The 15737-nt window shown below is 42.8% G+C and overlaps 1 protein-coding gene across 7 annotated transcripts in view; it reads left to right on the forward strand.

Annotated features, from left to right (window-relative positions):
- PNPLA8 (patatin like phospholipase domain containing 8) overlaps positions 1 to 15737 on the forward strand; it is a 273297-nt gene that overhangs the window by 90266 nt on the left and 167294 nt on the right. For all 7 annotated transcript variants that reach the window (XR_003858530.1, XM_029615017.1, XM_029615020.1 and 4 more), the window contains one exon: positions 12856 to 13007. Coding sequence is in view for 6 of the 7 variants with exons in the window: in XM_029615017.1 (XP_029470877.1) it covers positions 12856 to 13007 (152 nt within the window). In the remaining variant the exon portion in view is untranslated. The remainder of the gene's footprint in view (positions 1 to 12855; positions 13008 to 15737) is intronic.

Raw genomic sequence — 15737 nt, forward strand, 5'->3', positions numbered from 1 at the left:
TGGATTTCATCTGTTTTTCGGATAGCCTTTATGTTTAGAATTTGGTCTTAATGTCACTATGTTATGTTATAGATATACTAAGAATCCCCCCGAAGCAGCCGACAGGCGAAACACGGGACCGTGTCGGGGACTGCTGTTAAACTGTATGCCTTATCTGTGTGGGATGTAAAGAAGGAGTCACCATTTAAAATAAATGAAGAAGTTATAACCACGACCAAATCAAATTTATTGTGCGCTTAGTTGACTGGATAATTTACGTTGTAAAGTGCACTTGGAGCTCTGGTAGTTTTGTTTGGTAATCCTTAACAGCAATATCAGGGTGCTCCTTCAGTTGCCACTCCCTTGGTCGACGCTGTAGAAAAGGATGTCCCTCTGATCTCTTTCTGGTGACGCTATAGGAAAGCCTAGTGCCGATTACAAGAGCTTTTGTAGGGTCATTGTGCTGGAGGAGGCGGGGTCGATGTGTTGAAAGGTCAGGTCCGTACGTGGGTCCTGGAGGGGTCCTTTCCAGTGTGTTTCAGCGCTGTCACTGGTGCTGGTTTGCCTCGTTGGGAGGATTCCTGAGGCTCGAGGAGCTTGGCGGTGGTGGCAGCTGATAGGCAATGGATTGGAAAAGCCCGAAGGAAGAGCACGAAGGGGCGCACTAAGGGGCCTGCTCCTTAGTCGTGCGACACCCGGCGCGCGGCGCCAGAGGTCGGGTCAGGGATTTAAACAGAGTCCCTACCCAGCGCTGCAGGTGACGTTGTCGTTGCGGTAGGCGGGCCTCGGGGGGGATCTGCAGCTCGGAGGCAGCTCAGCGGTCCGGCGGTGGAGGGTGGGCTAGCTTACGGCGGCCGCGTGGCGAGAAGAAGGACAATGGAACCCTTCCTTTAGACAAGATTGTGATAAATTGCAGGAAGACCTTGTGAAACTGGAAAATTGGGCATCCAAATGGCAGATGAAATTTAATGTGGATAAGTGCAAAGTAATGCATATAGGGAAAAATAACCCTTGCTATAGTTACACAATGTTAGGTTCCATATTAGGTGCTACCACCCAAGAAAGAGATCTAGGCTTCATAGTGGATAACCCATTGAAATCGTCTGTTCAGTGTGCTGCGGCAGTCAAGAAAGCAAGCAGAATGTTGGGAATTATTAGAAAGGGAATGGTGAATAAAATGGAAAATGTCATAATGCCTCTGTATCGCTCCATGGTGAGACCACACCTTGAATACTGTGTACAATTCTGATCGCCGCATCTCAAAAAAGATATAGTTGCGATTGAGAAGGTACAGAGAAGGGCGACCAAAATGATAAAGGGGATGGAACGGCTCCCCTAGGAGAAAAGACTAAAGAGGTTAGGACTTTTCAGCTTGGAGAAGAGACGGCTGAGGGGGGATGATAGCGGTGTTTAAAATCATGAAATGTCTAGAACGGGTAGATGTGAATCGGTTATTTACTCTTTCGGATAATAGACTAGGGGGCACTCCATGAAGTTAGCGTGTGGCACATTTAAAACTAATCAATTAAAAAAATCAAATGCAAACTCCGTAATAATAATAATAATATAGCTAAGTATTTCACAACTAAAACAGGAAATATCTCAGCTGAATTTGAAACACTTCCTATCCCAAAACCATCAATTCCTCAATTATTTTTCCTTTTCAGAATTTGCAAAAGTAAATGACACAACAAACATGAATATTCTAACAAAATCTAAGCCCTCAAAGTCCTTTTAATCCATGCTCTGGAAATCTACTCAAAGATTTAAAAGAACATTTCACTCCATCAATCACGCTTCCTTATCACAAGGAATTTTTCCTGATTCTATCAAAAAGACATCTGTTATACCAATACCAAAAAAGACAAACCAAGATCCCTCAGATCTAACCAACTATCGTCCAATAGCTACACTTACATCTATAGCCAAAATTATTGAATCTGTTGCACTACACCAAATTTCAAACTATATCGAAGATCACAATATACTTCATCACAATCAGCACGACTTCAGGAAAGCCCATAGTACAGAATCCCTACTAACATCATCATCATTTGACACAATTATAAGAGGATTTGACTCTAACACAAATTACATACTCATTCTGATTGATATATCTGCAGCATTTGATACTTTAAATCACACCATTTTACTATCCAATTTCCAACAAATTGGTATTACTAAAACAGCTCTCCAATGGTTTACTACATTTTTATCTAACAGACCGCAAAGAATCACTTTAGGAAAATGCAAATCAGAATGGTACACAACCGAAACTGGAGTACCACAAGGATAATCACTTTCTGCTCTTCCTTCAATATATATCTCCTACCATTATGCCGCCTTCTTGACGGTCTTAACATAAATTTCAAAATATATGCTGACGACATTCAGTTCATCATACCTTTTTCCAATTCCTGGTCTGAAACCTTCTCTCTTGCAAATATATCTAACAGCTATAAAAACTTGGTTATCCCATAATAGATTAAAATTAAATGCAGCCAAAACAGAGTTAGTTTATCTTTCAACAGTACCAGATTCTATTCATCAACCCCCACAATCCTTCTTATTTGATAAACAACAAATACCCATAAAACCCTATGCAAGGAATTTATGAATATTCATTGATTCGAAGCTATCTCTCCCCAAGCACATATCTGAGACTGTCAAAAAATCCTTTTTCAAACTACATATGCTCAAAAAGCTCAAACCACTCTTAACATCATCTGATTTCCGGACAATTGTTCAAGCTTTAATTCTAACAAATTTAGACTATTGCAACACACTATACCTAGGATTACCATTATCATCAATACATCCTACGCAACTGCAAGAACAATATATAACCTATCTCGCAAAGAACATATAACACCCATCTTACAACATTTACACTGGCTTCCTATAACTCACCGTATCAGATACAAAATTCTGTCTATCATTCATAACTTGCTTTACAATACTGATTCAGTATGGCTGTGTTCCATGTTACGCATATATAAACCCTCAAGACAACTGCGATCCATGAATAAATGTCTACTAGAAATACCAACAGTCAAAACAGTCAGCTTAGCTTTAATCCGTAAAAGAATTTTTTCAGTAGCCGGTCCAATCTTATGGAACTCTCTTCCTGAAAGCCTCCGACTTATATCAAACCGTAAAGAATTTAAGAAAATGCTAAAAACATATTTATTTAATGATGTGTACAATATAATACAACTTCAATAATTATGCTATAACTGATAGACTTTTACTTTGTTTAACCCTATACTGTGTTTGTTTGTTTTTAACCTTATGTATGTATATTTGTAAACTGCCTAGACGGACATGTAAATGTCTTATTTTTTGTGGTATATAGAACCTACTAAATAAATAAATAATCAGAGAAAGTTCTTGTTCACTCAACGCACAATTAAACTCTGGAATTTGTTGCCAGAGGATGTGGTTAGTGCAGTTTAGTATAGCTGTGCTTAAAAAAGGATTGGATAAGTTCTTGGAGGAGCAGTCCATTACCTGCTATTAATTGAGTTGACTTAGAAAATAGCCACTGCTATTACTAGCAACGGTAACATGGAATAGACTTAGTTTTTGGGTACTTGCCAGGTTCTTATGGCCTGGATTGGCCACTGTTGGAAACAGGATGCTGGGCTTGATGGACCTTTGGTCTGACCCAGTATGGCATGTTCTTATGTTCTTAATTATCTTGGGAAAGCTAATAGAAGCTCCGTATGAACCTATGGAACCTATGGAATCTGCTTCCTTAAAATACCTCACTTGGAAAGTGCTTTTCCTAGTCACCATCACCTCCGCTAGGAGAGTAAGTGAACTTCAAGCACTAGTGAAACTATCTCCCTACTTGCAGTTTCACCATGACAAAGTCTTACTGCATACTTACCCCACCTTTCTACCGAAAGCAGTGTCTGTATTCCACTTGAATCAAGCAATCTCACTACCCATTTCTTCCCGAAACCTCATCCGAATAAAAGGGAAAGCTACTTCACACATTGGACTGGAAAAGAGCTCTCGCCTATTACATGGCTAAGACTCAAGCGGTCAGACAAACTTTTCAGCTTTTCATCTCATTTAATCCAAGTAACCCAGGGAAAGCAGTATCTAAAAGGACTCTATCCAATTGGATAACACAGTATATTCATTTTTCTACACCGTGCACACTCGGTGCTAAAGGATGCAGTGACAGCGCACCGGGTATGAGTGACCACAGCCTCGTTAGCGCACCTACATAATGTTCCAATCCAGGACATCTGTAAAGCAGCAACCTTCATACCTTCACATCTCACTACTATCTAGATCAACAATCAGCAACAGACGGTGCCTTGGGATTAGCAGTTTTACATTATTTCCAACGAGCTTAACAGCTGTCCACCAGATGCTTGGGTTGCTAATATAGTATTTTTGACAGAGACTAACTCGAAGCAACCCTCAGCTTGGCTAAATAAGCCTACTTATCGATGGAAAAAAGAACGTTTGCTTACCCTAAACTGTGTTTTCTGTAGACAGCAGGATGATTTAGCCATGTTACCCCTCCCACCTCCCTGGACAGCCAGTTCTAGTTGTTTTTTCTACACTACATTGATCAGCTTTATCAAGAACAAAAGAGACTTGCATGAGATAATCAGGCAGAGCCGCACAAGCAGAAAGCTCTGCAAGCTTGGAGAGACAGCTCCACCCTGTGATCCCAGATGACATCACCCAGGACAGCATGTCTAAATCATTCTGCTATCTATGGAAAACACCGATTAAGTAAGCAAACTTGCTGTTATCATCTGCCTACAACAGATAAACCATGCTAGGTGAAGTACAGCATATAAAATATAAAAATACAGATCCAATAAAATAACATAAAACAAATAGAATCATACAAGCAAATTAAATCTTAACAGCTAGTTGCAACAGCATATAAAAACCCCTGATCGTACCCTAAAGCCTCTTGAAAGAGCAATAGTTCAGAGAACACTGCTATCCTGGTCAGCTCCTGGATGCCTGAATGGTGAGCTGCGTTTACCATCCCCCCTCCCCCTGACGCTGATATCACCTGAGCCAGGAGTTTAAGAAGTGTCAAGCAGTGGCTTGCCACCACAATCTTCCTTCTCCCCCAATGGCCCTCTTTTTATAGGGATTTTGGGAACAGAGTACTGTAGGTATTGAAGAAAATATTGATTAATTGCAATGACAAAAATGTGACTGTAGTCGAGCTGCATCATCTCATGGGGATAATTTAATAGCTCCTGATCGGGGTACTTTCCCTGTTTTTGAAACTTTTCAGGGCAGTGAAGTTCAGAGCTCTATTCCTCTTCCGGTTTCCCTGCTTTATTCTCCTCGAGATGTAGCAGTTGGTCTGGTGTTAGAACCTGGAGATGTCTTTTTAAAGGCATTTGGAGGATTGCCTCAAGAACTGAGATAATTTAACTTTGACAGTTTCTCAATTGTGTGAATACTCGAGAGGAGCATCTGCCAAATTCTTGGAAATTGATGGTAGACTTTGGTAATATTGAAAAAACAATGTCTACCTATTCTGGTCTAACTATTCCACTAGTGTTTCTTACGTGTTTCTTACATGTCACATGTAAGAATTTGGAAAATAGGTTAAGAGCTAGAAATGTGCTCCTCTTAACTTTTCCTAAAACTCGTAACTTATCTAGGCTAAAACTATTTAAAAAAGCAGTTTACTGCCGAGAAATCTTTTTTGCTGTCAAATTATTATTATATTCCTGATAAGAAAAGAGATTTGAATGATGAGGGTGGGGTTCCAGATATGCTGGTCCCATTTTCTAATTCTGATTTATCTTCATTTCTTCCATCCTCAGGTGATAATATTGCAACTAGAGCTACATTTGTTTGCTTTGCTTTGGACAATGATAAAGATTTATTCCTACAGCAATATTTTAAATATAAAATAATTTAGTTTGTGGCAAATATTATTCTTTCCAGATGTCTCAAAAGAAACTCATTTTAGAACGAAAAAGTTTTCCTGGGTTTGAAAACACATATTTTGGCAATTGGGGGCACTTTTTTCTTGAAATTTCCCTGTGAGTGCCTGGTCTCATATCAAGGAAATAGATTTATTTTTATGGATCCTTCACACTTGGAGGTATTTTTGATAGATAAGGAGTCTTGTGAGAGCTGAATGGGAGGAGAGATTAGGAATCAGGACCATAGAATGACGTTGTGATCTATACATAGAACGACAGTATGTAAAATATTTAAATAAATAAAATACATTTCCTAGCGTGTAGCCAGATGGACTCAGGACCCCAGTGGGTTATGTGTTCCTCTGCTAGCAGATGGGAGACGGAGTCAGATTTCAAAGCTGACGTCACCCTAGATATACCCCTGCAGTGACCTCAGCTCCTCAGTATCTCTCCGTCTCCTAGCAGATGTGGACACTATCCCACACACTAGCACAGTGTTAGGCAAATTACAGCAAGAAGACAAAAATTACCTTAAAGAAGATCGAGCTCCACTCTCCTGCGGTGATACCTAAGGGTCCCTCCCCCAGTTGAGAATTCCTGAGGTGATTTCCGATATCCCTCAGAGGTGTGCCTTGGTCTGGTAGCCGGTTCCCAGCATGGACAGCCCCCAGAGTGGCTGAAAGGCAGCGGGTGCATAACCAAGCGTGGCAGTGAAGGTAAAACCCTCTCCCCCCGCAGCTGGAGACCATCCGGCACACGATTGGTAAGCGCCGAGACCAGGTAAGCAGAAAACTTTAAATTCAGGTCTCCGGTCTCCAGAGCTCAAATTACGGTACAGATCCCTCACTTCTTCCGGCGAGGTAAAAAGGGAGCACCGATCGGGTTGAGCAGCCTTGGTTGGGCTAGGCCCTGATCCGCTGCAAGGGTCCACACACGTGGAGACCCTCTGGGAGCGCCATCTTAAGCGTGGGGGTTAGTCGGCGTCATCTTCCCTTCTCGACCAGCGGTACGCGCGGGGCAGGCCGGATGGCCGATACGTCTAACTTGTGCGCGCGGTTATGCGCACACAACTGAGCGCACTCCGTGCGCATAACTGCACGCACAACCGCACTTACAACTACACGCGCGCATTGAAGCTCATTTCCTATGCGCCTAGACATAGAGGCAATGGCACCGGCATCCAAGAAAGCCAGGAGGCACTCTCTTTGCACAGCCTGCCACATAAGAGCCGCGCAGCCTGAACTGTGTCAGCATTGCGAAGAAGCCCAGTGGGGACCAAAGCCTGGTCCCTCACTGTCTGAAGATGGGTCCGGAATACTACATACGATAGCTCCCTGGATCTATGCAGCCTCGAGATGGCTTCTCCACAAGAGGGCACCTCAGGGGCCCCTACTCCTACTCCTCCTGGGATTAACATGGACCCAGGGATCTTCTCCTGGTTAGAATTTTTCCAAGGGCTGCAAGCCTTCGTTCAGGCGTAATTAGCCACGGCTGCGTCCCGGGCTCAACCCCTGCCGGAAGCACAAGATCCTCCCGGCTCTACTCGGATGCCTCGAGACATGCCTCGCCTAACCAAGAATTTCCCTGACAGGGACCCGGACACCTCAGATAATGATGGCAGCTCCCTGGAAGAAGGAGAAATCCCTCCAGGCCTAGAACCATACTGGACCATGCTCTGCTTCTTCCATAGGGATGAATTACCAGCCCTTGTTTCCCAGTCTCTGAAAACTCTGGGTATTCCAGGCATGGACCCTATGGTGGAACCAAAGAAGAACCTCATCTTGGTGTCCCTTTGTAAAGCCTCATGCTACTTCCCAATGATGGAAGCCATCCAGGAACTGATTGACCTGGAGTGGGATGCCCCGGAGGCCAGTTTAAATGGTCGGGCCTTGGAAGCCTTATACCCTATGGAACCAGCTACTAAGGAACGCCTGCATTTTCCCAAAGTGGACGCCATGGTCTGTGCCGTCTCAAAGCAAACAACCATTCCTGTTGAGGGAGGGGCTGCATTGAAGGATACGCAGGATAGACGAATGGAATCCATACTTAAGCAGGCCTTCGACGCAACAGCAATGACACTGCAGGTGTCTCCGGAGATAGATCATCTCAAGGCATGGGCCGAGATAAACCTACAAGGGATCTCGGCCTCCCACATCACAGGAAAAGAAAATGTCTCAGCAGACTTCCTCAGCAAAGAGAGCCTGGACCCAGGGGAATGGATGCTGTCGACCACAGCCTTCCAACTGATAGTAAATCACTGGGGCATGCCAGCCATGGACTTACTGGCCACCTATCTCAGTGCCCAAGTCCACAGGTTCTTCAGCTGCAGACGAGAGCCACACTCCCAAGGGATCAACGCCTTCGTTCAGACCTGGACGGAGGAAGACTTACTGCACGCCTTCCCCCCATGGCCACTACTGGGCAAGGTCATCTGCAAGATAGAACACCAAAGGGGACTAGTCTTACTAGTGGCCCCGGATTGGCCAAGACACCCATGGTACGCAGACATGCAAAGATTCCTTGTGGGGAGCCCTCTGTGCCTACCTCCACACAGGGATCTTCTCCAGCAGGGCCCGATTCTTCCCGAAGATCCATCTTTATTCTCTCTTACGGTCTGGCCCTTGAGAGGACTCGCCTGAAGAAGCACGGTTACTCAAAGCCCATGATTGATACCTTACTCCGAGCGTGCAAGTTCTCAACATCCCTGGCACACATATGGATCTGGAGAATATTTGAAGCCTGGTGCGAGGACCGCGAGATACTCACGCGGATCGCCAAGATCCCCATGATTCTGGAGTTTTTACAGGACAGTATGAAGAAGGGGTTGTCACTCAACTCCCTTAAGGTCCAAGTAGCCGCCCTCTCCTGATTCAGAGCCGAAGTGAAGGGTATCTGTCTATCAGCTTGCCCGGATTTGACCCGTTTCCTAAAAGGGGTTAAGCAACTTTGGCCATCCCTAAAGTGGCCAGTGCCCCTATGGAACTTCAATCTGGTATTAGACTTTCTAGCAGGGGCTTCCTTCAGACCAATGCGTAGTCTGTCATTACACCTCTTAACATTGAAGATGGTATTCCTGGTGGCAATATGTTCATCTCGTCGCATCTCCGAACTACAAGCACTATCCTGTCGGGAACCATTCCTTAGGTTCACCCCTGGAACCATACAGCTGCGCACTGTCCTCTCCTTCCTACCGAAAGTGGTTTCAGAGTTTCATTTGAACCAGGCCATCTCCCTACCATCTCCAGATGAACATAAGGACTCGGGAAAACTCCCACCTTCTTCGCCATCTAAATATCGGCAGACTCCTGGTGCGATACCTGGAAAGATCGGAACCGGTGCGCAAAACGGATCACCTGTTCATTCTTCACAGAGGGAAGAAACAAGGAGAAGCGGCCTAGTGGGCAACCATAGCCCGCTGGATCAAGGAAGTAATCAAGGCAGCCTACATAGAGGCAGGAAAGCCTTTACCACTGCAGGTTAAGGCTCATTCTACTAGGGCCCAGGCAGTATCTTGGGCAGAAACCAAACTGCTATCGCCCGCCGAGATCTGTCGGGTGGCGACGTGGTCCTCCCTACACACCTTCTCCAGGTTCTACCGCCTGGATGTTCAGGCCTGAGAAGACGTAGCCTTCGCAAGGGCAGTACTAAGTGGGCCACGGGCAGCCTCCAGCCTTATCCAGGAGTAGCTTTTGTACATCCCACTGGTCCTGAGTCCATCTGGCTACACGCTAGGAAATGGAGAAATTACTTACCTGATAATTTCATTTTCCTTAGTGTAGACAGCCCACGGCTGCCCCAGAGAAGGAGGACCCCAGAAAGCGAACCTTGAGACTAAACAAATACGGGTAAGCCGTTGCCTACCCCTTGTTCAAGACACCCGCAATTAGTCTGGTGTTGGCGTTAACTTAGTTGAGTGCACTGGCGGTCTCCAGTTTTGAAACTAGTTAAATCAGTTTAATCAAGTTATTTATGCAACGATATATATCCATGATGGCTTTTCGAGTAGGATACTGAGGAGCTGAGGTCACTGCAGGGGTATATCTATGGTGACGTCAGCTTTGAAATCTGACTCTGTCTCCCTTCTGCTAGCAGAGGAGCACATAACCCACTGGTCCTGAGTCCATCTGTCCACACTAAGGAAAATGAAATTATCAGGTAAGTAATTTCTCCAATAAATAGAATTATTTGTTTATATTGTTTTCTTTTTGTTTGGGCTGGTATCATTCTCAAGACTTGGCTGTTCACGCAGGCCTTTCCTAACTCCAACATTACTTAACTCCCTTCAATCAACATACTTCGCTAGTAATAGCATTAATAGCCACCCCTTATAATGTTATTATATATATATATATAATTATCTGATCTTCATTTTCCTTCTTACTCCAAGTTATTGTTTCCCTGTTACATGTAACTGCTTTTCTGCACTATTGTTCAAATTGTAAAGTTTATTTTAATTGCACCCCTGTTTCTTGTGAACCTGCATGATGGGACTATCGTCTTGAATGTTGGTATATAAAAAAACTTAAATAAATATAATATGGACTTGATGTAATACGGTTTCCTGATTGTATTATTTTAATAATATTTAATAATTTTCTTTGATTTCCTTATTTCCTGTAATATATGATTGCATTTAATAAAGATTAAATAAAAAAAAAAGAGCAATGCTTCTTCATTATGATCTTCTAGTATTCAGCAAGGACTGCAGGGAAGATTACATGTTGTGTAAATCTTATTCTTGTAAGATCTTTAAGATATATTTGCTCTAAGATCAATGTGGGAGAGCAGGGTGGATGAACTAATAGAGGACTTAAAAAAAAAAAAAAAAGAGCAAGTTCACAGCAGCAGAAAACATTGAGCAAAATAAAATAGAAGCTTCACTTCAGCTTTGGTGGAACAGACCTTTCATTGAGTTAGGCACATAAAACTTCCATAGGTACATTATTAGTGCAAATACGGTATTACCAGTTTGGTTGACTGTTGAAAAAGTGACACTGGGCCAGGGCTTCCCAAACCTGTCCGGGGGACCCCACAGCCAGTCGGGTATTCAGGATATCCACAATGCATATGCATAAGATAAATTTGCATATATGGAGTCTCCATGGTATGCAAATGTATCTCATGCATATTCATTGTGGATATCCTGAAAACTTGACTGGCTGTGGGGTCCACAGGACAGGTTTGGGAAGCCCTGCACTAGGCTGTCTTGGTAAAGGACTCTAGCAAGATTTAGCTTTCCTTTAGCTGTCCTACCCCTTTGTGGGTAGTAGGCCACTGCACGATTCTGTGGTCATAATCTGTTTGCCCAAATAGTACTCCTGAGGGAGTTATGTGCCAAAAATAAATTCTGGGCAAAAATATTTTAAAAAATTTATGCATGTAATACTTTAAAATTCTGAAAATTTCTGTATGCTTTATATTTGTGTCGCTCTCTGTCCTCCAGGCATGTCCCCTCTACTCTCTTCCAAAGGAATCTCATCAGCTTTCTTCCTGGTGGTGGGGCTGATGCTGTCATTACTGTTTCCTTCTGACCCATGGCCGCTTCTTTTATTCCCACACAGCCACATCCCACTGGCTGTGGGTACATGATGCAATACAGCTTTTCTCCCTTTGAGGTTGCTTGCTAACCTGCACTGCCAAATTCTGATCAAAATATTAAAATTCTATATGGGAGAATAGTTCTGTGCAAATTCTTCATTGCGCAGAATTCTCTCAGGAATAAAAGATATTGTAGGTTTTTTCTTTAGGTAATACATTGTAGTGATTCTTCCTTTTATAAAAGAAAACTTTTGATCTTATATTTTATCTGTGTGTTCAACTAATTACAAATTCAGTGAATCAAAAGTATGTTATTGTCAAACGTTTTAAATGATACTTTGCCATTTGTTAGTGCCTCATGGTCTTGACTGCAGCATAACATTTTGACACATTATTTGATTGTCTGACAAATCAGAATGTTGGATTCTCCTCATTAATTTAAAAAAATATATTATTTTACTAACTTTGGGGGTCATTTATTAAGCTATGGCATTTTCCCGAGAATAAAAATCCTGCTATATTTTCCCCTGTGATAAAATACTGTAGGGAAAAATACTGCGGATTAGTACCTTAAATGCTGTGTAATAGCAGCCTTGCAGCCTGGAGCTGCCATCTTCTTTAAGGGCCCTAGTGTCCCTAATACCACCCCCCCACCCCCCACCCAGCATAGGTAAAACCCCTGTTCATCCCACAGCGCCAGTTCTACTTACCAAACGTTGCCCACCACAACTGCCCCATGAGGCGGCTGAAGTGTGTGACAGTAAAAGGTTTAAAGTATATGAAGGCCTTGCTCCAACCCGTTTTGGAACAAAGCCCCCTCCCCAAATCCTTCCTCTCAACCCCCACCCCCAGGACCTTACTGGAACATCCCTGGTAGCTCATTGGGTACATAGATGGACCCCCATGGCTCCAGGCCTGGCGCTGCCATTTTTCAAAATGGCGCTGGCCAACTGAGCTCCTACCTTTGCCCCTACCATGTGATTGGCGGGGGGGTTGTTTCTAACAAAAGGAGGGAATGGGGCCTCCATCCAGGCCCTCATTGTGTTTAAACCTTTTTTTTTCAGGATGGGTGAGGGGAGTTATTCGAGCCATCAGGGCCCATTAAGGCATGGCCATGGGAGTATTGGGACCCATGTTAGCCTACCGATACTCCCAGGGAAAGATATTTCAGCTTCTATCTTTCCAGAAAATAACATGGCTTGTGAGTTTTTTCAGGAAAACCATGTTATTTTATTACATGTTATTGCCTAGTAATGAGCAGCTTTGCATGCATTTGCATGAAAAGTGGCTCATCATAGTTACGTTTTTGGGGATAACGTTTGTGTGGTAAACACCTAATGCTGCTAAGTAAATACTAGACCCCTTTGTTAAAAAATATTATCTTTTACTAATACTTTATTTTTAACTTCAGGAAAAAGCTATTCCATGTTTGCTAAGGCTGAGACAAATAAATGATGAAACGCTTCAGGCTTCTGTCAGGGAAGCTCTGGCTTTAATTGGATACACAGATCCTGTGAAAGGCCGTGGAATTCGGGTTCTTACTATCGATGGTGGTGGAATCAGGTAAGATTGGAAACATTTACAGATTTCTTAACTAACCTGATGAAAGTTTGATGCAGGTTTAAAATCTTGCTATTAGAAATATATAATATGGTAGATAAGGACCATAAGGCCTGTCTAGAATTCTCATTTCATTTCAGGTACAGTATCATAGTCTTTGGTTGAACTCTGGTTTTTCCCCCCACTTCTTTGCATCTAAGAATTCTCTATGCCTATCATATGCTTTCTTGAATTCCATTTCTGATTTTGTCTCCACCACTTCCAATAAAAGGCCATTCAATGTATTACCACTAGTTCTCTGAAGAAATATTGTATTTTGTTGCACCTGAGTCAGTCCTCTGGGGCCTCATAATCTGACCTCTTCTTCTAAAGCATTCTTTAATTAGAAAAATATTTGTTTCTTGTGTATTATTTTTATCTTTTGAGTTATTTAAATGTCTGTTGTATTCCTCTTCCTTTTTAGGTTGTACATATTTAGATTCCTAAGTTTCATAGGACCTTTAGTGTAGACTCTGTACTATTTTACTCTTTTTCTGGACCATCCCTGCTCTTTCTATATCCTATCACAGGAATATGCTTCAGAACTGAACATAATATTCTAGATCAAGTCTCACTTGGCAACCTGTACGGAGGCATTATCTCCTTCCCCCCCCCCCCCCCCCCCTTCTGGTTTCTAAAAATCCTTGCATCTTTCCAGCTCTAATCACTGCCTTATCACACTGTTTCACTACTTTAAGATCATCAAATACAGTTTCTTCAGTGCATAGCAGTATCCCCTGCACTGGAAAAATACTGGTTGATGAGTACCTTGATGACTAAGAACATAACATAACATAAGATATGCCATACTGGGTTAGACCAAGGGGCCATCAAGCCCAGCATCCTGTTTCCAACAGTGGCCAATCCAAGTTACAAGTACCTGGCAAGTACCCAAACATTAGATAGATCACAGGCTACTATTGCTTATTAACTACCATCCTAGCTGTTTATGGATTTATCATCTAGGAACTTATCCAAACATTTTTTAAACCCAGTTACACTAACTGCTGTAACCACATCCTTTAGCAATGAATTCCAGAGCTTAACTATGTGCTGAGTGAAAAATAATTTTCTTTGATTTGTTTTAAATGAGCTACTTGCTAACTTTATGGAGTGCCCCTTGGTCCTTCTATTATCAGAGAGAGTAAATTACTGATTTACATTAACTTGTTCAAGTCCTTTCATGATTTTGTAGACCTCTATCATATCCTCCCTCCGTCGTCTCTTCTCCAAACTGAACAGCCCTAACTACTTTAGCCTTTCCTCATAGAGCAGCCATTCCATGCCCTTTATCATTTTGGTTGCCTTTCTCTGTATTTTCTCCAGTGTAGCTATATCCTTTTTGAGATGCGGTGACCAGAACTGCACACAGTATTCAAGGTGCGGTCTCACAATAGCGCGATACAAAGGCATTATGACATCCTCCGTTTTATTTTCCATTCCCTTCTTAATAATTCCTAACATTCTGTTTGCTTTTTTGATCGCCACAACACTATGAGCCAATGATTTCAATGATTTATCCACTACGATGCCTAGATCTCTTTCCTGGGTGGCAACTTCTAAGATAGCCGAAAAAAAAGAACTTGTCTCAATTTCCACTTGCTGAACAATATTCACCAAAAAGTAAATATTTATTCAATTGAACATACAAATAGGAATGTCACTCACCAAAAATATTAAATTTTTAAGTCTATGATCGCATCATCAAGCCTGACAGCGTGCTCCCTGTATTTTCAAAGCGGGGGCCGCCCGGTCTTCTAATCACTTGCGGTCATAATTTTTCAATTTTTCTTTTTTTATGTAGTGTTCCTTAAAGACAGTTTTCGCATATATTTTTGCATGTGTAGTCACTGTTTGCAATTCTCAAATCAGCTCGACAACCGGCCGATGTTTCGCAGAGACGACTGCTTCATCAGGAGCTGCAATTCGTGAAAATCAGTTTTCTTAATGATAAAACATTCCACGCAAAAATAGCACTTTTCATGTATTCTCATTCAGATTTTTCTGTCAAATCAGTTCCTATAAAGAGACAAAACAATGTCAAATACCATATCTTGTCAATATATTTGTATTACTTATCTGGGGTTGGCATAGAATCAAACCTTCTAGCAGGATGACCATCGTCTCAAAACCTGTTTAGACAGAAGGAACAGAGACCATCGGGGGGGCGGGGCAAGCCTCCCAGGCCTCCCATTCGGGTCTCTTGTTGGGGCTCCTGCCCTGCTCTTTTTCTTTCTTTTCCCTTTTTTTTTTTTTTTTTACTTTAATGGGCATTGTGCGCCTTCCGCTGTGGTCCCTTGCGGTGGAGTCCCAAGTGTGGACCTTTTCAAGAGATGGGGAGGGGGGGTTTCTAGATGGACGACTTAGCCTTCTTTCTTCTCCCCCCGCCAAGCTCTCCTCCTTACCAAAGAATGTCAAGATCACTTGACATCCTCTGGGTAGCAGCTCCACCTCAGCTAGAGGAGTCCTCGGCTATCCTTCACCTCAAGGTGTAGGTACGCTTACCTCCCAATTTCTTGAGTGAAGGCTTTGCCAGGGTCTGTGGGGTCCTTGCTGCTTTCTTCTCTGTTCTCCATGTGGTCTTGAGGGATCCCACCGCTGCCACCACTTTGTAAGTCTGTCTCTTTGCAGCTGGACTTCCAAGGGCAGATTCACACTGCAGTATCCTAGGGCCCTCAGCTGCACCATTGGAGT

This window comes from Rhinatrema bivittatum, chromosome 9, assembly GCF_901001135.1.
Source record: "Rhinatrema bivittatum chromosome 9, aRhiBiv1.1, whole genome shotgun sequence".
NCBI lineage: Eukaryota > Metazoa > Chordata > Amphibia > Gymnophiona > Rhinatrematidae > Rhinatrema > Rhinatrema bivittatum.